Here is a 25,342-nt window from a genome sequence, read left to right as displayed (position 1 = left end):
AATGTAAGCAATGAAAGTAACTCAACCCAATAATTGTAACACTATTATACTGTATACATTACTAATCTTAGTCAGATATTTAATATTAATTTGATGTTTTTGTGTCTTGTTTAGTATTCGTAAAATTCTATAACAAAAAAAATCTACCTTAATCACAATTTACAAATAATGTTACACGAGCTGTATATGTAAAAAAATTATACTAAACTAAACTAGTTTAGTTCTTTAACTTCGACTTCTCTCGCTATCTCTCTCGTCTCTCTTCTTCGCTTCGACGTTGTAAGAAATTATTATAATTTTGAAAGAATTTGAAATTTTTCTCGTAATCCAAGAACCAAAACCAGCCATACCTTTATGCAGGGACGGACTTAGGCCTAGGCAAGATTATGGTTGGATGTATTTATGTGCAGAGAAACTTTCCGATATTATAACAACGAAGATCTGGCTTGATCTGGCTCCAGCTCTATAACTTATGACCTGAAATTAGTAATTTCAGCAATGGTCATGTATAAACTATTCTTATTATTAATATTCCAATGATGAATAACAATAGTTTATAATAATAAGGAAAATAATATTAACAATGTAATAAAGTCACAATTTTTCAATTAATGTATAGTATGAACGTATTGTTGTGATTCTTATTGCAATCGAGACTTAAACTATCAGGCTATAATATAAAGTACATTAAGCAAGCAAGCATTCATTTTGTAAATATTTTAATAGCTTACCAAATTATTTTTAATAAAATTGATTTTTTTCAATTCCTAGACAGGATATGCTGTAAAAGCTGCCCTAGAAGGGTGAATAGTGGTAAAAGTTATATTGTAAAAATTGGTAGTAAGCTAACATTTCGTTACGTAACGTTAATAATCTTATAAATCGTCGTGATTGTAATTGTTAATTAAACCACATTTACTCATTTTTACATAGGATAAAATATAATTGAATTGAATTCTTGATATATGGCGTTTCCAGCGTGCCAGAAGCGGTAACACTACAGAAGACATGCAATAAGCTTGACAGCCTTGTTGACAGTTGACATTGACACAGCAAACGAATGTAAACAAAGTAAAATGCACTTATTTACTTTTTATTTTATATAATATAATATTGATATATTAAAAAAATAAAGATGATTACACCTTTACCACGTTATAAGATGTTCTTGGTAGAGTAAAATTTAAAGTAGTAACGTTAAATTTTGTTTAATGGATTTTCACTAAATTAACCTAAGTTCCTTTGTAGTGTCCCCGGCTTCGAATATTTTCTTCCATACAAAGAAATTATGCTAGTTCTTTAGAAAGTAAGTATACAGACTCAGAAAAAGAGAAGATTTTACGTATTTTAAATGATGATATTTCATCGTTACCTAGGTTGGTATACGTTTTTGTCCATTATTAATTTGTATATTTTTAATTAAGTAACTAAAAATTATTTTATTTTATTTCTATAGCTTATACAATTTGAATGCTTATTTTTTTTTGGCTTCATTTTTTTCAGCTTTTTTAGCTCCCGGAGTAATGTAATATGTATTGTTATTAAACCCACAACCATTGTGTATATAGTTGCAAACTTATACTTCTGCACCATGACAACCTCATTCATTAATGTTTATGAATATTTTATATTTATTGTGCATTTTAAATAAATTGTAGGTATGACATAACTAAAGTAAGAGTTAAGAAGTTAACTAATTTCCTGGGAAAATATGGTGAAATAAAGACATTAAATGAAATAGAAACTATTGATGGCTTTACAGAAAAAACAACTACTAAATTATTTAAAAGTCTTTTAAATGGACCACAAGAAAATGAAAATTTTAGTAAAAAAATTAAAGGACAAATATTACATCCTACATTGAGTGAAAATGACAGACAGGTATAAATTTAACATTTTACTAGGAAAATGCTCCTATTTAAATGTTATGCATTAATTAATGTGTGTACTACACATAATCAAACAAAAATACATCTAAACATATAAGAAATGTTCATTTTATGCACTTTAGCTTTTATAATTATATATTTTATTTACCTACTACCTACCTATTTTTATTATGAAAATAAAAATAGGTAGGTAGTCAGTCATCTGTCCAAATTTCACGTTTCTACGCACAGCGGTCACGGCTGTGCGGGTCTCAATATTCGGCGGGTCTTACCTCAGTCAGTGAGAACATGTCCTTATATATATATAAAGACTAGCGGACGCGCGCAGCTTCGCTTGCGTATTTAGATTTCAATTCAATAATTTTTTTAATTTTAATAAAATAAAATAAATAATTTCAATTAAATATTTTTAAGAGTCTAAATTTCAAATTTTATAATAATCGGTGGCGTTTTAAAGATGTTTCCATACAAACTTTCAACCCCTTATTTGAACACTTGGGGAAGAATTGTAGAAAACTATGAAACAGGTACTCAATTAAATGCTTTTATAAATCTAAATTTCAAATTTTATAAAAATCGGTGCCGATTTAAATTTTTTTCCATACAAACTTTCAACCCCTATTTCTCCCCTTTAGGGTTAAAATTTTTCAAAATCCCTTCTTAGTGGATGTCCAGATTACGAAAGTAGACATCTGTCTAAATTTCACGTTTCTACCATCAGCGGTTTCAGCTGTGCGTGCGTCTTACCTCAGTCAGTGAGGACAAGTCCTTTTATATATATAGATGATACAGAATCAAAAAAAATCAATTTAACTTTTTCAGTCATGCAAAACAATATTGGCAGTATATGTAACAGTGAATTCAATTTGTTGGTTGCTTATACGAAAACAAGATTATGTAGTGGATGAATGGCAATACCATGGAATTGATTATCCAGATGGCAAAAAGATGCAAATAACTGATATTTTAAATATGGTGAGCTTAATTATAAATTTGTCCGTCCATTTTATCCAAAGAGTAACATAATATTTCCCCACCTTCCGGCGAATATTTCAGGATATTACTTGTTGAGTGGCGGTACTTAACGCCGGGTTATTGTTGTTTTTAATATACTTTTTTACATATAGTTAGCGAAAGGAACTACGTAAAACGATTCTAATTTGAAAAATTTTTGTGAAATATTTGAAATATTTATATATCGAAAATATATAATTAAATTACTTAATTTTAGACCACTTTAATAAACTATTAATATGGATTTTTTACATGTAAAAATTTAAATGTACATTTATTAGGAATTTTAATATTTTCTTATTCCAAATGTACCTGTAAATGTAGAGACGGTCGTCGCGCAGCGACACAGTGTTTGATTGTAAACGTGAGTTTATGAGTTTGATTCCCATTCGGGGAAATATTTATTTTCATTCCCCTGCTGTATTTTCTGGAAATATGAAAAAGCGAGGCGTTGCGTTTCGCTTATTTTGATGTGCATGGGGAATGAATTGTTTTAATACTATGTTCCCTCTGGCTACCATCCTATATGAGAGATACAGTGTGAAGCTATAGAAAAAAAATTGCTTCATACTGTATGCGTTTCTCACTTTCATCGTAATTTGGAGGCATTGCGTATCAAGTGGCGAAACTCAACGCCAATATTAAAGACTCGAGGGGGATCGAACCCGCAGCCTGTAACGTCCACGCTTGTGCCTTAAATAAATATTTTCAAATTTTAATAAATTTAACATGTTTCAGGCATGGACTGTAACTAAAAAAATGCCAAACGCAGATCTATACGTAATGAAGGCTGAGGCGACCACCCTAAGAGCGACGGGGAGCGATCCCAACAACCCCAAAGTGCTAGGAATTAATCTGCAGAAAGCACAACTTGTCGCCATGATTGTAGCTCTGTTGAATGCTAAGAATTATAGCTTAGGAGATATGGGGTGAGACAATACAATTTAATATTAATAAATCTTTTTTTCATAATGGTAATTTTATAATCTATATTTTTATTTTATTAAATTACTATATAGCTGAAGAGTTTGTTGGCTTGAAATCTCAGGAACTATAATCAATCGATCAATTAAGAGGAGTCGACATTATATGTCTTAATATAGCCCACTGTAAGAGCAATCAGAGTTATATCGGGCACTTTTTGCGGACTCTTGTTCGGGCAAAAGAATATTCCTTTAAAAGTTTAACATTTTTTTTAAGTTCTATTTATTGACTTTTTATTTTTATTATTGCAGTTCTAATGAAGATTCCACTCAAAGTAATCAACTTAAGCAGAGAGTGTATTTCCTACGTCCCACCTTGCCCTTTAGGTAAACCTTTTTGTTTTGTTTCTTCATATATATTATAAAATTTCATAACATAACTACTAATTTCGATAGGTTTTGAGTTCGATGAACAATTTTAACTAAAGAAGGACGAAGCACTGAGTTGAGTTCCGCTACTCAACTTATTATGTCTCAATTTTAGGCGGAAAGTAAAGAAAGATAAAGAATGATGTCGTGACACTGGGCAGCCTAGACATACCTTACCCACAGTGCTAAGTGGAAAAAACCGGGAGACGGTTAAAATATTTCAAATTTATGAGGATATTATGGCGCATGACGATTGTGATCTGTATTTTCAGTCAGAAAAATATCCATTTTTGCAATATATTTGTTTTCTCAACCACTCTTAATTTGCTATTTGTATTATATTTGTAATTCAAATAATCTTTCCAATTTATTTAAAAGGTTTTTGTCTCGGATGGAAAATTATATTGTATTAATGAACAGTAGATGACTCTCATACATAATCTATCACTTTGAGATGTTACACAATTTGTCTTAATCAGGATAAATAAGTAAATAAAATATTGAGACTGTCGTGGCGCAGAAGCAAAGCGTATTAAATATTTTCATTTTATCACTCTCAACTATAGACGGAGCGCGGCTATGAGTTCTGTCAGTCCACACGCAATGTCTCGAAAATTTGGTGGAAAGAAATGAACGGAGTATCTTAACACTAGGGTCCCTATATACCTTATTATATATTATTTTTGGACGCAAAAGACCGTGCAAAGTGGAAGAGGTTGAGTAGGAAGGCAGACCCTGGCAAATGCTGGGACTAATGCCAGGAGGAAGAAGTTGCGGGATACAACGTAAACTAAACTACCGTAACTACAAGAGCGAAAAAATTAAAGTATGAAATATTTACCACTAGATGTCGTTTTCAATTATTTTTATTAAATAATTGTTAATAGATTATAATAATTTTAAGCAACTTTACTAATAAGACGGAATTTTTATATAATTTGTTCTGAGTGGGCACCATAAACGATTAATGTAATAATTTGATAGTATAAATTATGATGATATTTTAAGTTTTCTTTTAATACGTGTTCATTATGTTTATTTCTGCATTATTACGTATTGTGAATTTATATTATCATATTTTTTTAGGTTATACGGCACTTTAGTTGGCAATGAACGAGTGTCTACAGATCAAACAGTAGAAGAAATTCTTCGAGAAGCTTCTTCTAGGAAATCTGATAGTCATGTATTTATTTCGGAAAACCTCGTAAATGAATATAGAAATCTGAAGGAACTACAAAAAGACATGTTGGGACAGTGCTTGCTCCTAGCGTTGACTTTCATGGATATCTGTATATATAAGAATAAAGAGAGTATTAATAAACTCTTGCAACGTGGTGAATAGTTTTTATTAATAAATGTTGTTATTGAAAATTTATATGTATATTTTTTTCAATTAGACATTAATTTTATTATTAATTTTTATTGGAACGAAGTTCCTTACGGCAGGCTTGGAAGGGATAGGGATTTTGCTGCGTGACCGAACTGAAAAAAATGTGATAGTAAAACCGTAAGAAAAATGTGTGGAATTAAACCGTTAAATGAGACGTGCGCAGGCGCGACAGTCGCATACACAGAGGAGTAGTGTATAATACCTTTCTCTTTCTCCCTCTTTCTTTTTTTAGTTGATAATTTGAATTACAATGTTTTTTATTTTAAGTAATTTATTATTTCCTAAAATACTGAATTTCCTAAATACTTTCTTGTACTTAAATAAAAACTAATCAGCAAAATTTAAGAGAAAAATCAAGAAAACCTACATAAAATTGAGTACGACTTTTTTTGCAATTTGTGTCGATTCTACATTAGCCGAAGGAACTTCGTTCCTACCTCCACGACACCAGTTATTCTCAACCTCTTCTAGTGTTTTTAGTGTGTCAGAAATGCCTTATTTTAATAAATAGATAATTATATATATTGTCATCTATACCAATACTATAAAACTGTTGAAGACGATAATGTCAGGAATATTTCTACATGAAAAAAATTTTTTATTGTAGATAGTCCATCTATACTCCATCATTAAAATAGGAAAAATGTAGCAATGAATAATGTTGTAAAAAAAGAGAACTAAAAGTAAAATTCTTAGATATTTCCATTACACGTAGCGGACGAAGCCGTAAAGCTAGTTTAGTATAAGAACGGAAGATCTGAATCGGCTTCTTTTTGCTTCTTATTTTTCTGTATGTCGACATTTTGTTCAGTTATTTTTATAATTATAATAGACTAAGATATTAAGAAGTAGGTAAATAAAACTGCCTTATATTGCTTCAGTTGGACTAAAAAGTGTTTATTTGATAAAATACAACGAGCTTACTTTTTACAACATTTTACTTCTATTAATGACAAAAAAAACAAACAAAACCCTTAATACAATAATAATATACATAAATACGATGGTATCAACTTCAAACGCATAATACGTAACTAACATAAATGCAAATCTAGGCAAGATCGTTACAATTCAATTAAAAACATATATCTAAATAAAAAATAATAATAATATAATTAAAAAATATAACTATTATAAAAATTACACCGAGAAGGTCTAATGCAAAATTCCCTATAGATCACACATACATTTTTGATCTAACCAAAGTTGAATTTTGTATTTAATACTGATATCGTTTTGGAAGAACTAGAAAAATATTTACAATTTTATTTTTAATTTTTTAAAATATGCCAACGTTTAAATTTTTATCGCCTGGATCTTTGTGACCATATCGCAACCAACTGTTTAAAAAACACAATCTATGGACAAACAAAAATACTCTTAATCTGTTTTGAACTGTTGTGTGTAAAAAGTTCGATCTTGTATTCTGGGATTGTCTCAAATCAATTTCATATAGTCTATTTCGGTGTTCGCTTGTAAGAAAATATACTCTATTGTAACATGTGGACGGGCTGGCGAGGGGAGGAGGGGGGGGGGGGGGGGGGGCTCTGGCCACAGCGACGTCGAACTGAAACGGCACTATGTACTGACACTACTGACTGATCTATGTACGGGCTATCGGAACTAAACATGTATAATATAGAGTTGTATATAATAAACTACGAATGGAAGACAATGAGCCCCCGCCGGCTCCTGCCAGCTCCTGCCAGCCCCGGCCAGCCCCCGCCAGCCCCGCGGATACATCTGTAGAAACCTAACAACATTGTAAAATTACCAGTCTATTGTCGTATATTACAATAAATATGTACAATAATATAACAGCACCCATGTCTCGGAAACCATATATCGCCGAAGCTCGCGCCGCCCATTACGCTTTTTATAAAAAAAAAATCTTTCATATATCACGGCTTTATTGTATAAAATGTATTGTATAGTTTGTAAATGTGTATATCTATTGTACTATTCGGTATAAGTAAACGTTCTGTAGTAAATAAGTATTGTAGCAAAAATAAGCCAAATGGGCGACGCGGCCGTCGGGCGGATCTAATAAAATCTGTAAAAAAACTCAATCCAGACTACAAGATCATATATCTAATATGTTTCATCTTTTATAAAAAATTCAACAACTCTTATTTTATCGTGGAACTGTTTCAACAACTTTCTATTGTGATAAAAATTAATTATTTTTTTAATAATATATGTGACAGCGGTTGGCGAGTGTGGCAGTGTACTGATGCGCTTGCACCTTCTAACCTATCCCTGAGGCCTGATGCCCGATGCCTGGTGCCTCATGGCCATCCTTGTTGGCTACCAATTATTCGAGTACCCAAATAATACACAATATAACTTGGAAATAATAGTACACATATTGCACAATGCCTCTACTTCCCTCCACCCGCGTTGCCGGCCGGAGACCGGAGAGCGGAGAGCGGAGGGCGAACAACTCAAAGCGAAACAGATCATAACGCTGTACATAAAAACTACTATAAAATGGAAGACGTTTAAATAATTCGTAGCCAACTATCAACATAACTTTTCGTTTACACTACGCGTGGTTGTTTCGGTAATATTATGTATATAATATATAATGAATAATTTAAAATTACATTTATTATACGTGTTTGATGTGTTGTGATTCAATAGTACCGCCATGTTGAAAACTAAAAATCACAAAATAGAATATTCTTATGTATGAATTATGGTAAAAGTAAATAAATTTTATGTATTATATATCTTGTTATAATGGTTGTGATTTGAATTTGTATGTATAATTATGTGTAAATAAAGTGACGTCACCAAGCAATAAGTCTATATTACCCAAATCAAAAAACGCACAAAGATTTTTTGATATTGTACCTATGCTATTATGCGTATTTTACGTTCAGTAGCTATTGTGTTGAATACTTACTTTTGGTTTTTCCAAAAGGCATTTACGGGCTCATTGCTCGGAGGCGTCGACGTGTAAATAATAAATATAAATATATATGAAATATATAATTGATTGGTTATAACGTCGATCAACTGATCGATCAACCTGTCTGGCTGTCAGTGCGGAGTACCTTCATGTACCGGACCTATCGTAAATGGCCGTATTACATAAAATAGTACATTACAAAATAAAAGCTACCAACTGTTCAGAAACACATTCTTAATTTTAAATGCCAAAATGTCTTATAATATGTAAAAGATTTTTAACGCCTGAGATCACTAATAAATGCTTATTATTTTGAATTAATTTGAACTAGCCGACTACCACATGCCATTAAACAATTATCAGCCAAATATTTTATATTATTCCAGACAAATGTGAGAATTTTTATTTTATAATTTTGCGCGCGCCCTAATTTCTCCGAAACTAGGCGCCGTTCCGTTTAGATGGTAGCCAACTAGTTTGACAAAAATATTTCGCTACAAATGCGTTTCTATCTTAACTAAATTATTTAAGCTTAGCACTGGTTAAGTTTACTTTTACATTGTATTTGATACAATTGACGTTCTTGTTTATATAATAAGTATTTATGCAAAGTATATTTTTACAATGCAATCTTATTCTCTCCTTTTATTTGTAACAACTTAAACATAATTACACAAGCGGGTGTCACTCGACTACATATTAAAAAAAACCCTAAGTTTTTTATTTCCGAAAGTAAAATACATTTGTAAGCAGGTATCGTAAATGCTAAACGGAATTTGATTCCATTTTATAAAAGAAACATCGCAGCGGAGGAAAAATACAATATAATAGAAACGTAATAATTCATTTCGAACGCCTTTCGAACGGCGAATGGTGATAAAAATAAATATTACGTATTTAGAGGCTAGGAACATGGTACGAACCTAACTACATAAATGTCAGTGGAAACGGCTGCAGCGTCATGCAGGATGAGCTAATTTTAAAGCAAATGAAGAACGATCGAGCTTTCGACAAAAAATCGGACGGCAAGTATAATGTGTGATATAATAGATAACTACACCAATGTGTATGTACGTCGGTACATTCGGATTGAACTGCAGAATAAGACTGTCACTGACAATAATAATTGAAGCTCTTAACAAGTATTAATATAGGTATTATAAGAAAAGCAAAACCGTGCTCTCTATTAGAAGTTTATACAAAAAAAACCATTAAATGATACATACGAGTAAGTAAATGATTTAAACTAAAACGTATAACGGTAGGTTTACACAAGTAGGTATACACGAGTAATTGAGCAAAACGTAACGAAACAGTGAGCAATACGAGAACAACAGAACCTATTGGGGGTATTCATATAATTACTTATTCTGGCCTAAAAGGTTGACTGCAACCAGAACGTGCTTGCACCACTGCCTGTTGTGATATGTATGTACAATAACCACGCTGGAAAATGAACGTCGCTAGATACATAGACCGATGCCTCCACTGAGGTCTGAGACACAAGTAGGGTAGTCGTGGGAAATTGATAGCAATAATACGTGGTCGTCAATCTCCCACCACTCCCACCATGGCCCGCTCTCGTGACACCGCTTCGGTCGCATACACTATAATTTAAGTTTATTCCACATTTAATAATATTGTTTGTAATAAATGTATAAAATATCATCTTTAATCTCTGTATACTTAATCACTTTTGTTTATATTTAAAAATTAAATCCATTTGTATCGGTATAAAAATCTAATAAGTATAAATTTGAGGTTATTTGACGGCTATGGCACTGTATTGTATGTTTGTATTCAAACTTGCTACGGCCCCGAGCGCCGCTCCCGTCGGTCGGTCATAACAAAAATATTAACTGTATAAAAATACTTATAGCTATTATTGTTAAGGCTGCTGTATTGTGGTAGGTATAATTAAAATATATTATAAAGGTTAAATTTGTTTCGTCCGACCGCGCCCGTAATTGGCGGTAGTGACCGTCGAAGCTCTCCGCTCTCCTGTTCATAGATTAGTAAATAGTGTATTTCATTGTATTGGTTCCGTCTCCGTCGGTCACTGGGTGAGCGCAGTCAGACAAGAAAATTTCCCTTCGAAAACGGATCCTAGTCTATTGTATTGTAAAACCTCGGGAGCGGTACACGGACCCTTAGGAGGATCACATATTAATATACTGTGGAAAATTCTAGTCACGGAAGATAACTGTATCAAATTTTCTTCGAAATGGTGTTTTGTTTTTTTCATTGTAAACCTCCAAAAGTTTGATAGGAAAATTAATCAGAAACATAAAAGTGACGGATTTACCCTTCAGTTTTGAGACCAAACTTTAAATATCGACATTAATTAATATCACTTGTAATTATTAGTGTGTTGAGTTTGCTATTTGGAAGTTGGCACTCAAAACTGTAGAGCATAAAATTTTTCATAACTGTCCAATGAGCGATAATTTGTCGTAATTTCACAGAATCCACTTAAAATAATATTGCATAGGTCACTCGGACGAGCGACAAATCATAAGAATTGCATCCAAGTGTTGTGACTCCAAGACTCCACTTGCACTCTATTACACTACTAGTTAATACGTAACATTCCTTATGCGGTAGGAAAACGAAACCATCACAATAATATCATAAAATAAGCTATATAAGTCGTCTATACATACAAACAGAGATGATAAAACGTTAAAAACTCCGCCGGAGTGTTCTGTCACTGCGTTCAGTTTATAGTCACTGTGACTCGTAAGAGCGCTTTAACAACGGCTATTGTGATAACAAACTTGATATATTTCATATATCCATTTGTTGAAAACTTATATTATAGTGTCATATGTAATGAAATAAATGTGGAGTTCTAATCTACCTGTATCTATTGTGGACGACATGACCGAGGCTTCGTTCGGTGCCAGAACACTCCGCCGGACACACAAATTCATATATATCTTTATTCTTCCTAAATCTTAAGTTTATTTCGCGATGAATGGTCGAATTGCTTGGTAATTCGAAAGACGATAGACTAAGCTAAAATTAAGTAAAACACTTCTCTGGCATACCCTCTCTCCGACTTCTACTTCAAACAGCACTTTGCGACATCACACACGTTACCTAAACTGGTAAAATTCGCTAATCTCACTCTTGCGATAACTTTATCGAATCAGTCGAGGAGCGCGACCTGCGCGCGCGCACGGCCGGCCCTAAACAAATGCATAATTTCAATTACATTAGGAACATAAACGTTAACAAAGTTTGGCGAATTGAGTCGACATTTAAAACAAAATTCAAAACGAACGTAAACAATAATTTCAAATTCAAAACATTCACTCGACTCCAAAAGGATTCACAATCACGTTTCGTCACGATACACGAAATTTTATATATGCTAAGTGAGCGAAATAGACGCCTAACTTATCTAGCTATCACAGTCCTTTCTCAGTCTGACCCTTTCCTCCTTCACGTAAATGCATCTCAAATGTCATATCGTTGAAAAAACTGGTAACAACCTAAACTAGGCCTATTGACATAAGCTGATAGAGCAAATTCAAAATTACGTTATTTGGCACCTGCAATGTACGACACGTATGTATATAACGTCGTCTACTTTAGATGAAATGTATCCATCAAAAACAATAGAATACAGAAGATTTGTAAGTACTAATAAACAAAATATGTATGGATGGCAAAAGGTAACCTATGTTTTTGGTCTGCATTCTTGCTTCTCCTTTGAATCCTAATTTTTATATTTTACGGCAAGAAAATTTAATTTTTGGCCTAATTTTCACGCGACAACAACTATAATTAAACTTAAAAGAATTTTGAGCATTGTTTATGATTTTCCTCATCCTAAATCTGCCAGATTTATATCCTAACATTCCTAAATAAAGTTAACATAATATCTAAAAAAATATTGTATATATTTATTATAAATAGGCACAACGACGTACCGAAATCATTCATCGCGAAATACAGTTGTAATGTGGTAAAAGAGCAAATCTTATTTCTTTATATTTCAACGAAGAGTTTTAACCTACTCCTGCCCGGAGCCGCTTAGATATCGACGAGCGCACCGACAGAATCACCGAGAAACCTAACTCTTACGTGGTAACTTAATATTACGGGGCAAAAATGCTATCTATACTCGCTTTTTTGAACGGTAACACTATGTATGGTGGACACTCTCCACTTCGCGACAGACCTTCAATAGAGTATATAGTTATTTACAGATCGAAGCGTGTTTTACAGCGATCCGATTATCAATTACTTTTTGATTGCAAAAGCTCGAGCTAACGAGTCGTATACTGGACATCCGCACCCGGATTTGACGCACGCGCCTTTTTACTTAAACATTTAACGACCTTTTTTAAATGATAATGGTTGACTGACTGCAAAACTGTCCATTTAAATTTAAGTTTTTATAGCTTGATGATAGGTCTAAGTGTTTACGTGTTATTCTTACATCTGTACACATACACTCTAAAGTAAATTCGTTCGACAAAGATTTACTAATAGTAAGTTTTATGTAACGACAGTTTTGCTTCAAATTACAGATTTTTTTTTGTAGAGGTGAGTGACTGTATTGATGATTATAAAATTTCACACAAACATTTGTCTTGATAACTTTTTACTAAACGCTTTTGAGAAAAGTTTTTCATATACCATTGGTTGTCACGCTTTTTAAATTTAAATCAATTTATCAAGCCATTAAACGTTATCAAGCCATTGACAAATATATTATGTACAATTAAAGTTCAGATAGTATTCATACAACATAGCCACTCTCCCTCGGCGCTGGCTCTAGTTGTAGAGGCGGTCGGTGATGTAGAGGTCGTGGTGCGGCGTGTGAGGCGCGTGCGCGGCATGCGGCGCGTGCGGGGGCGGCGGCCACCGCGGCGGCGCGGGTCACTGCGCCGGTAGGCACGCCACACCGCCACCCACCGCGGGCTTGAACTCCGCGGGCGCCGAAAACTGCTGGAAGGGCGGCGCGTAGCACTGCGGGAAGTACAACTCGGGCTTCACCACGGCGGCGGGCGGCAACGGTCGCGGCGTCTTAGAGTCACGGCGCGTCTTGGCGGCGTGCGGGTTCATGTGGTTGTCGATGTGTTTCTTCACCTCGGGCTCGGTGGCGAAGCGGCGCCGGCAGTTGGGCATGGGGCAGCAGAAGGGCCGGTCGCCCTGGTGCGTGCGCGTGTGCTGGTCGAGGATGGCCTTCTGCCGGAAGTCCTTGCCGCACTGCGTGCACTTGTACGGCTTCTCGCCCGTGTGGATGCGCAGATGCTGGTTGAGTATCGTCCGTTGCCGGAAAAACCGAGGGCAATATACGCATCCGTATGGCTTTTCGTTTGTGTGAATGCGCAAGTGCTGAGTTAAGTGTGACTGCTGGCGGAAACGTTTGCCACACTCCGGGCAAGGATACGGCCGCGACTCTATGTGTATGCAGCCATGTTGTAAAAGTGTTGACTTCTGCTTGAATTCTTTTTGGCAGATAGGGCAACGAACGTACAAAGGCATTGCACGACCACCGAGCACGTCGGGTAATTTTCCTCCTTTAATGTACTGAAGTGACAGCCCTGAACCAAAGACGGCGTGATTGAGACCTTTCGTATCTTTGAAGTACGCTGGGTATTGTGCGGTATCGCCCGGTGAAAAACATGATCCTCGCTGCTCGCCGTTCTGCCCATCGGTGTCACCGAAGGTAGACTGCACCTCTTCTTTGTTCTCATCCGGTGGAAACGGAACATCTTGCGGCCACAGTGTAGGCGTTGTCCCGTTCTTGAAGATAAGATGTGGAGATACGTCTGTAAAAATTGAACATTTTGGTAAGTTACGTGTCCTATTCGTCCGCAAAATAATCGACGAGTGGGTTAATCGAACTTAGGACGGTTACGGGAGCGTCCGGCGATCGGTTCTCGCGAACACCCATCGCTAAGTGGGCGACGAGGGGACCGAGAATTTGTTTGATAGGAAGGCCAATGGATGCGAACCGAACGTGTGGGGGGCGGGTGGAGGCGCGCGCGGCGCCGTTACTGTGCATGACCAGCGCCGGCGCCGCGCGCGGGGACCGGGGCGGGGCATATAGTTGTGAATAGCGCTCGCCTTGGTGTGTGCGGACGTGCTGGTTCAGGATGGCCTTCTGGCGGAAATGTTTGCCGCACTCGCCGCACGTATATGGCTTCTCACCGGAATGGATGCGGAGGTGCTGGTTGAGGATGGCGCGCTGCCGGAACGAGCGCGGGCAGTACACACACGCGTACGGTTTCTCGTTCGCGTGGATGCGCAGGTGCTGCGTCAGGTGGGACTGCTGGCGGAACCGCTTGCCGCACTCCGGACACCCGTACGGCCGTGAGTCTGTGTGGATCCGCTCGTGCTGGAGTAACGTCGATTTCTGCTTGAAGTCTTTGCCGCAGGTTAGGCATTTGAACAGGCGCAGTTCTGAGTTCGGGTTGTGTTTCCGAGGCTTGGGAGGTTCAGCTTGCACTATGTCTGGTAAGTGACGCAAGTCTGGTGTCGCATACTGGTCCAATGGACCTTCTAGTGATAACACGCCACCGTTTTGTTTCAAATAATGCAGTGGAAAGCCACCCGTTCCTAGCATATGACTCGCTGGTCTTGTTTCTTTGAAGTAAGGAGTTGCGTATTGTTGTTGTAAGTCTGGTTGCGGAACAAAGCATGGAGTTCTGTCGAGATGATCTTGTGATGGAGGTTGTGTTTGATTTTGGAGCTGCTGGTCCACTTGCAAGTGTTCGGGAGAAGTTTGTTGTTGTTGCGCTTGTTGTTGCTGCGCCTGTTGTTGGGCTTGTTGCTGAGCGAGTTGCTGGGCGGCCTCGTCTGCGGACGGGTCGGGAGGGGGCGGGGCAGGCGGGTACGGGGACGGGGCGGGGGAGGCAAGCTGGGGCTCCGGCTGTGGGGAGGGTCCACCAGGGCTCTGGTGCTGCATGGCTTGGTAGCCTCCGTCCAACACTGCGCCACCCCATTGCGTGCCAGGCGGAGCGCGCTCCACTCCATCTTTATATAGCACGTAAGGCGCTGTCGTGTCTGAAAATAATGAAAAGCATACAGTTAAAACGAGTAGACAAGTAAATTTGGCAAAATATTCGGGATACAGTTGACGTACCACCATACCCTATGGTGGTTAGGGGTGGTAAATCAAAAGAAAGCTGTTATAAATCGGCAGAGTATCGCGACTGTAGCGTGCAGTCGTCGCACTGTCGCGTGCCGCGCGGCTGCAACACTCGCTGCCAAATAAGTAGGAATTTAATAAAATGCCATATTATATACCGGATGAGACATGTCGATGGTTACATCGCTTTATGATATACCCGTTGACTTTGGAAACTAAGCAAAAAATATGTTTAGTTCTGAAGATTACAATTTCCTTTCACTTTGGACATAATTTAAAAGCATTAATAAAACATGGAGTCATAATGGTTCGGGAATAGATTAAAAAGTGTATAAACTGAAGAAATTTCTATGAAAAAAGATGTATAATATCTAATGATTTACTTTCTCAATAGATCGAGATCATATAAAAACGATGTGACCATTTTCTTTTTCCGTCCAAAGGAGAATGCAAATATGAGAGCTAGTAGTCCGGCCGTTATCGTGTTGACGCTACCGCTTTGTTACTCGATTAAATTTGAAATATTATGTAAATTCCCATATCTGGAAGAATAAGAACATTGTAACGTCTGTTTTCTTATTCAAATGCTTTCTGAGAATATAAATTATGTTTACTTATGTGAATTTTTCCACTGTTTAAAATTGTAATTAGGTTTATCAGTTTTATAAACGTTAATTTTTAGTTAATTGCATTCTAGCAGTATTATTATTATATAAGCTTTTCTAGTAGTATTTTGTATTATGCTGAATAATAGATAGGTTTATAATGGACAATTGGAACCCATAGTACATTCTATTAGGTATGATTAAAGAACTATTTCATAGATATGAGTTTTTGAATGATCTTATATATTTAATATATGTTTATTATTTATATATATATATATATGTATATGTTATTTAAAAGAAAATACTTCCTAATATCCACTACAGCTCAAATTACCTCATTATAACAAAAACATAATATAAACAAAGCATCTTTTAAACACGACCATAACAAAAAAGCGATCGACCGTCGCGTCCGTCTCTCGTTAATAACCAGGGTGGGTTAAAGGCCGATAAGATCGCGCTACTAAGACTACTATAGTTATCACAGTCGATATCGATTTGTCGATATCTCGATTCGAGATGATCGTGACCTAACTCCTCGGTATAAAATATCCAATTAGTTTACCAACGTTTAGCCTTTGTACTTGTAAGTATCGGTTGCGCTTGCAATTTTTTATTTTTTTTATTTGAATCAGTATTGTAAGCTTTGAAATCTCTATTTTTGAAGAATATGATAACTATATTGTGTTATGACAAGGTACGGTTATTATTTTTTTATTTAAATCGGCAATATTAGTGTAACTAATATTAAGTAACTAATATTATATTGTGTAAACTTGTGGATGTTTGTACGGAGATATATGACTTTATAATCAATATAGCCTATACATAAGAATAACGCATTAGCTATAATTTATATAAAGATTATGTATAATTTGGCTATTATATAACAATAAGGCTATATAATTTGAAAAATACAAAAAAATATAATAATTTAATCTTCACATCGCATTTCGCGTAAATTCACATTACCATAGCGAAACCGACGCAGAAATGTTCAGTACATTACCGTACGTCTTTTCATGTGCCATGAGACAAAGATTTATAGTGGAATAACATCTGTTTATAATCTCTCGGATAAATAATACGGGAGGAAACGCAAGTCCAAATGATTCCTTCACTTGACAGCGATGTTTTAATGACGTCGCTCGGCTTTAAATCTTGTATCTTCGGCCGGATGGTTCCACATATGGGGTTGTCACTTCGAATTAAGAGTTTTTTGTCTTAACCCTTTTTAAATTATAACGTTCGTGTGACGTACCTACTCGCTAGCTATCGCTGGGAATGTAGTTCCCCTTTCCACGCGTTTAGTTTTTTTTTTAATATTTTTTATATTTTGAATACGTAAAGGCGTTTCGTTTTCACTTGTGACGTTGATGAGACTGCGTAGCATGTGTACGACAGTTTACGATGCTTCGTATGGCTTGAGAACCAAACATTAATTACTTTTAAATTATATTTACTTTTTTATGGCTGGTGGGGGGATGAGTTGATATCGTTGCATCGGCACTCATTAAAAACTAATCTTTTAATAAAACTGAATATATATTTTTTATTAAATACAACCTTTTTTTTTAGTTTTCGCCATATTTTCTCATTTTTTTCTGATTATCTGCGAAAAAGTAAAAAACTAACAAAAACTCATTACTTCCAAGTAATAGTAAATTTAGTTATTTACAATAGCGTGGCAAAAAAGCATGAATGTAGAATGTAGAGGTGCACGACTCGCGAGGTGATCGAGTGGTGAGCCGCGGCCGTGGCGGGCCAAACTGGTCCGAAACGAACCGCCCCTTCCTGCGTTTGATCCTACATCTTGTAAGGATAGCAAATAACTAAAAAAATACGTTTATATTTTGTGATTGTTGATAAGAATATATGCTAGATTTTGTTGTGTTTTGTAGAGTAATATTTATTTTCATTATTTAATTATTATTTGCAAAGTATGTTAATAAATGCTTCATAATTTTTAGTACATTTTTTTATGGCAAAATCCCATATTTAAGGATATCCTTTGTATACATTATTAGTGTTATTTGTATACAGTGTATCTGTATAAAATAATAATATTATGCTTTGCAAACATAGAAAAATAGGAGTATACTTTATTTAGATATTATAAGAGTTAAGAGTTTTGCAGGACATAGTTTAACTTTTTTATATATTGTAAAATGGTATTAATAAAATTAAATAATAATAATAATAATGCAAGAATAATGTATTTTGAATATAAACTTTCGTCTTCAATAATAAATTCTTTGATAATAGTTACGATATTTTGAAAATTTACTATAATTGTCACCTTACAAACGTATTTACTAGCATATTATTTGGCGCTTATCATCTTAAGTCAAGCTATTTAAAAAAATAAATTAAATTTACACCAGTAAATTATTTAAATAATCGTCAATGTAAATGCGCACCGTACTCAGGGTTCACGGATGGTCGGGCCCGTCACCCGCCGAACAACGACTCACTGGATTAAACCACGACTAACTTTACTTTACAAAGCCCCAACTAAAATACTACCCTTATTTCTTAAGAAATAAGACTTTAAATGTATTTCTTTATTAGTATTGAATATTTGCTATAAGATCGAATGGGTAAAATAACATAATCTACACGAGTTCTTGTGGTTTTGTCCACTGGTTTTTGGACAATTATTTTTTGATTACCAAATAGTTTGTTTTGTTGGGCGATGAGTTTTGATTGTTGCCGCCAATATATAAAATTTTTTTTAAGCTTCACGTTGTTTCTTACATAGCAGGGTAGGCAAAGAGAATCTAGTGTTTTGTCACTACGTTCTCCATTTTCCAGTCAAATTTGAGATATTGCTTGCTTAGTGGCGTAACTTAACATTGCAGTAGTGAAGCAATATTTTTTTTAGCTTCATGCTGTGTCCCATACAGAGCAAGGTAGGCAGAGGGAATCTGGAATTCGTCAGTTCCTAATTAAGACACTTGCGTTTCCCAAATTCCACCTAATTCTGAATGTTGAGTGGCGAATGTAATAATAATATTTCATCAATCTTTATAATTTAAATTTCTCAATAAGCTCAACATATTAAGACTTATACAATTTCTTTGCATGACCAGTAGTTATTTTAGCTGGTGATTCATTTGTTAACTTGATCGACAATAAGAGCAGGATGCTGGGATACGCTGACTCACGTTCGCGCAAGTGTGTTGTAAGTAACGCAATGTAAACTTACTTATACTTATTATGAGGATAACAAGAAAAGTTATGTTATTTTGGTCGAATTGTAAACACTACGGTTTAAAAATAATTCCCCCGAGCGAGAATCGAACTGAGTCTCACTCGGGGGAATTATTTTTTATATTATCCAAAAATTGGGTAGAAAGTGGGGATAAAATGTTAACATTAATCTACCTGTCCTCCTATCCTCTATCCTGGGGATAAAGCGTAAAGCTTAATAAAATATTTGAAATAGCAAAACTACAATTATTTCAAAATGTTATTATTGAATATAACATATAATTTGATATTCAATATAATTAGGTTGGTTTAATATTTTTATACATATATAGGGCAACTATGTATATAAGGAAATGCATTAATATATTCCAATTAATATAATAATTTCAAATGACATGATATAAAAAAATATTGTTAATTATGCATATATTAAATATATAAATTTAATAAATACATTTAAATACAAATATTTAAAATTAATAACTTAGTATTATTCATGTTATTTACATTTTATCCTTACATATTATTAAAAAATTGTAATGGCGAATGAAAAGATGCGAAGGCTTGTTAACATACTGCCACTTATTTATTTCACACTCCCTGCATACAGAAACATATTAAAACAAAAAGTTTCATTCAAAATTCAAAATGAATAAATACATTGACTTCGTAATCGGGGGAACACCGTTCAATGGAATGAAGATGTTTTATAAAAAGTGAAGTAAGTGTCAACAGCGCATAAAAAGTGGTACACGCGTTTAAACGTGCATTACGCGGAAATAAAAAGAGTATTTTGCGCCGTCTGTGTAGTGTAGGCTGAGTACGTGAGTGCTAAGATACAGTAATCTATATGAGTGTGACGCGAATGACAGCTCGTTTTGGCGGGAATTTGTTAACTGGAAAGTTCTTTATGCGGGAAATGAATGTTATTGCGATAATTATTATAATTTATATACTGTGGAACTATAGACGTGTTGGAGATTGTGTTGAATTGAAAATGTGTTGTTTTTTGTTTTTATATTTCGAAGATTTGATAAGGCATTATTAAATCATACTTTTCAGTATTACGTTTTATTATACAACTTATGCTATAGTTACGCTAGCTTTCTTAGACTAAGAAAATATATTTTTTTAATTTTTAAATAATCGTGTACATACTTTTAATCCTACTCTGCGTGGGCAAGAACCCACATAATATAGCTTTTGATAAGGAATTAGTGTTGAACTTCATCAATCTGCACTGTCAAGTAGAATAAGAAAAAAATAATATGTATTGAAAAAGGTACGTTAAAAAATAAATGAACATTACAACCTGTAAATCTGTATCAATAAACTTTAATAATCGAAAATAAAAAGCAAACGAGTGTCTTTATGAGATGTCCCTAATTCCTTATCCGATACATCGGTACCGGTTGTACGCACGCGGCACGACACTGCGTCGCGACAATTTATTTCGGTATAGGGCAATGCACTTCGCACGCAGCCCTGAGATCGGCGAATAAACGAGAGTAAACATGAGACGGACGGAGAAAAATCAAGGCTATTAAAATTAGTTGACATCCACGCACTTCTCAAATGAAAGCGAAAGACAACTGTCTTTGCTTGATAGGTGTTTGTAAACATTTAAAGCTTCTTGATATGTAAACTTCTAAAGAAATGTCTGTCATGTACTGAAATGTTATTATTATATATTTGGTGTTATATTAAAATAATGTTTTGGAAACATATTTCACTATATCGGCGTTAATTTACGTTTCGCGTAAATTATTTTTTATGTAGGCAGTAGAGCAGAGCACTGTTAAAAATTTTCGAAATAAATATAATAAATCTTTTTAAATGGTTTTTGTCGTAATTAACGGCGTGTTCCCACTCGCGCCTAAAGAATGGCACTGAAGGCAATAAAAGTTTAATACAGCCGATGTTACATGGATGCACTTTGTTATTCCTGAAATAAATGGACCGCCCTAAATCGTACGGCGACACGGAAAACCAATTTAACACATGCTAATTAAAAACGTTCAATATGTGTCGCAATTTTTTGTAACGCATGCGTCACTTTAAATGAAAAATGAAGAAAAATGAAATGGAACGTACGAGCACGTATCTATCTATCTACGTATATAGTCTGTGCGAGTATGACAGGTGATTTATCATGTTTCGCGCCAAATGTGACGTCGCACAAATCTTCGTAATGGCGTTTGGGTGCAATTAAAGTGAGGCTTGCAATAACTGGGCATAAAGCAAGCGATGCAACGGTGACGCGGCCGGCTATTTCCGTCCGCCGCCCCTCGACAAATGCTAATGTCCTCTGCTGCTAGGACTCCAGCTTCGTTGATGTCGTGATTGCCGAACGCCGATTATAAACATTTACCTATTTATCTTCTTGGGATCTTATATTATTGTTTGTTATAGCAAAATGCTACATAGTTTGTATTAATTTAAATAATAAAAGCTTACGTTGATTTTATATTGATATAAATAAGTGTGAATTGTCTTTGTTGCTTAAATATTATTTACTGGCCGTTCTAAAGATGAAAGGCGAGTACAAGATAATTGACTTTAACTGAAAACTATTTGTTTAAAGGTAAATAGATGTGAATCCTTAGGAAAAATAAAAAAATATCATAAATATTAAAAAAAAATCTTTAAAAATTTGGTACATTGGCAACAGAGGAGTGCAGGGGAGCACTCAGAGATTTCTCGAAATTCTTACAGAAACGGAAAAAAACTGGATTTTCCATTATAATTCTTTATTATAATTCTTTAAAATATTTGCGGGCGAATAATATTATAGATCAAATGAGCTTCTTAAGTTAGATTTAGATTATTGATAGTAGCAATCTAAGATAAAGTAAGATCATAGATAAGTTTAATCTGTTGTGGTAGAGTTGAACTAGAGTTGTGACTTATTTGAATGCACGCCCAGATTCTATAATATGTAATAGTGAATTCAGACTTCGATTTTTTTAGGGTCACGCTGTATCCCGCACAAAGGTTTCTGTTTTACTTAACTTAATATCAAAAAATAGCAAGGTGGCTTTAGTTGTGATAGCATTCATATCACCAAATGATAAGGAAGATACTAAATCTTTATGCGAGAAGTAAGTAATATGCTTTGGTCTTCTGGTATGGTGGTTCTGGTGTAAAAGATATTAACAAACTTATTTAAAAAACAAGGCTCATTGAATAGTCAGAAAATAATAACTTCAAGGTCTTTCTAAATTATAAATTATTATATAGGTATGCTATTTGTATAGGGTTGCCAAAACAAATTTTTACTTAAGAAAGAATAGTAAATCTAAATAAATGTAGTACATAATTTATTATACATGACAATTACCAAAATTATTATGTTAATAATAAATTTATAATTTCTAGTTATTTATCTATATATAAAAAAGGACTTGTCCTCACTGATTGAGGTAAGACGCACGCACAGCCGTAACCGCTGATGGTAGAAACGTTAAATTTGGACAAAAGTTTACTTTCGTAATCTGGACATCCACTAAGAAGGGATTTTGAAAAATTTTAACCCTAAAGGGGTGAAATAGGGGTTCAAAGTTTGTATGGAATAAAATTTAAATCGGCACCGATTTTTATAAAATTTTAAATTTAGATTTTTAAAAGTATTTAATTGAACAAGTGTTTCATCGTTTTCTAGAATTCTCCCCCTAAGGGTGCAAATAAGGGGTTGAAAGTTTGTATAGGTTTTTTTTAAATCGTCACCAATTTTTATAAAATTCGATATTTACACTCTTAAATATATTTAATTAAACATATGTTTCATGGTTTTCTAGAATTCACCCCCTAAGGGTGCAAATAAGGGGTTGAAAGTTTGTATGGAAAAATCTTTAAATCGCCACCGATTTTTATAAAATTTGAAATTTAGACTCTTAAAAATATTTCATTGAACACAAGTTTCATGGTTTATTAGAAGTCACCCCTAAATACGCAAGCGGAGCTGCGCGCGTCCGCTAGTTATATATATAATACAAGCTTTCCATATTATAAAGTTTGTCAACCCTGAGCTTATGTATATATGATAGGACAAAGCAAGTTGTGACTCAGTCACGGTCACGATCGTTCTCGGAAGGATAATTTGGTTACAAAACATGGAGTGGTCGGAGCGCCAATTAATATTAATAATGTGCCCAATATCTTATGGAATCATTCATTATGGGCACGGGCACGACCAACCGCAGCTTCCCTATTTATTAAGATCCGATTAGCTTTGCCTTTCTGAGTTGAACTTAGTTTGTATGTTTTTTTTAGTTTTAATATAACATAGGTATATTAACATGAAATTTTAGGAAAATACAGAAAACGTGCTTAGCCAAAATTATTAGATAAAAGTTTGATATAATAACCCAAAAAAGTATGTTATATATTTATCTAACAATTTTTTTTTTGTGATAAGTAAATAATATTAAAATGTCAGTATTTCATTTATTAAATATTGCAGATCATTTTATATATCGCGGTCATCGTCCTTTCCTTACGATGTTGCATTAGTAAGCAATAGTGACGACACACTTTATAAAACTAGCTTGAGGCGGCTGGCCCACGTATTTATTTCTACCTAGAAATTATTTGTCTTAGCTTTACTCTTGTCCCGCTATAGATAAAGCAGGCTGGGCAGAGGTGACCTGGGAGCCTAGTGTTATAACATTCCGTTTCCATTAAGATACTTCCGAGCTTCCAAAAGAGTTTGACCGTCAAATTCTCTAGGCTTTGGGTGTTGTGCAGCTAGTATTTTTTTTTACATATCTATTATTCCCCACACTCAAAACACAAAGCTACGAATTCGTGTGGAATGTGAAGAATGTTTTGTCACTGAGTTCTCTTGGCCTTCCAAGCTAATTTATAAGCAGAGAGATCCCATGCAGTATAATTTCAAGAGTCAGATTTTGCTTAATTTGAAATGCAGAAATTCAACTTTTTACAATATTAAATGAGTAAATAGCATAAAAAATACTGTGAAATTTGTACAGAAAACAAGATTTTATATCCATCAAACAAAGTAATCCTACTCTAATGACATTGTATCTTCGAAGTAGTAGGTCCTGTTTCAAATAAGTATTACTGAATAGACAGTAAATTAATACACGAATAAACAAATTATAAGCAACTATGCCACTTATATCATAGAAAAGGTTCAGTCTTCACTTTTAACTTGTTAAATCAATGTCTTGAGTCTTGGTTGCCAACCAACATACCAACATATAGATTAAGTTCAATATATTTCGAAGATTCATTCAATTGTCGTAGATTTAATTGTTTTATAAATTTATTATGTATATTTCTATTTCTTATTTATGATTCTTGCTGTCTCTTCTCTGCAGAATTGCCTTCTGAGCCGGTGGTAATTTTATTTTAATGCGACGATTTAAAACTGCTTTCGAAAGATCATTCGAATAAAGAATATTTTGAATTGAATATTTTCATTTATTAATGCTCATCTATGTAGTTAGTTAAAACTCAGTGTTAAATTCCGCCATCCCGAGCCTTAGAATTGAAAAAAGTAAGTAGCTATCAATGTTAAAAAAATACCTTCTTTAGTTATAATGTAGTCACGTAAAATACCATTACTTGTAAGAGTTAGTTCGTTACATATTTACTCGATATGGTATTGAATCGAAATACTTTTATAATGAGGAAAGAAAATAATTTGTAATAAGGCAAAAGATTGCATCGGAAATATACCTAGGCAATTTTATACCTAGCAATTACGTAAATGATTCATCGACTATAAATAGTGGGGATATAAATATATGCAAATAGTGTTTCTTAGGAAAGTAATTTAAAAGGAAAAATTTTAATGTGATATTAAGTGTACATATGTATGTATTTG

The 25,342-nt window shown here is 34.4% G+C and overlaps 2 protein-coding genes across 3 annotated transcripts in view; one reads left to right on the top strand and one right to left on the bottom strand.

The window, feature by feature from the left end:
* Positions 1–1,011: 1,011 nt before the first annotated feature.
* LOC146537520 (uncharacterized) lies at positions 1,012–5,630 on the top strand. The gene is made up of 7 exons (XM_085187710.1): positions 1,012–1,171; positions 1,249–1,376; positions 1,659–1,881; positions 2,712–2,864; positions 3,642–3,832; positions 4,139–4,213; positions 5,342–5,630. The coding sequence occupies exons 1-7, from the start codon at positions 1,136–1,138 to the stop codon at positions 5,595–5,597; spliced, it is 1,062 nt and encodes a 353-aa protein (XP_085043836.1). The 5' UTR covers positions 1,012–1,135; the 3' UTR covers positions 5,598–5,630.
* Positions 5,631–6,512: 882 nt separating this feature from the next.
* The window catches only part of jim (zinc finger protein jim), a 44,758-nt gene continuing 25,928 nt past the window's right edge, over positions 6,513–25,342 (bottom strand). Inside the window, exons 2-3 of one of the 2 annotated variants that reach the window (XM_085187813.1) lie at positions 14,647–15,585; positions 6,513–14,348 (exon numbers count right to left, since the gene is read on the bottom strand). In XM_085187813.1, the coding sequence (XP_085043939.1) occupies positions 13,453–14,348; positions 14,647–15,585 (1,835 nt within the window). In that variant the 3' untranslated portion in view covers positions 6,513–13,452. The remainder of the gene's footprint in view (positions 14,349–14,646; positions 15,586–25,342) is intronic. The other variant, XM_085187812.1, reaches the window with a different exon arrangement.

This window comes from Heliconius melpomene, chromosome 7 (genome assembly GCF_056956725.1).
Source record: "Heliconius melpomene rosina isolate 202511_hmr_F chromosome 7, ASM5695672v1, whole genome shotgun sequence".
In the NCBI taxonomy this organism is placed as follows: Eukaryota; Metazoa; Arthropoda; class Insecta; order Lepidoptera; family Nymphalidae; genus Heliconius; species Heliconius melpomene.
Note: the sequence above shows the minus strand (reverse complement) of the source record. Positions and strands in the feature narration are given on the sequence as shown.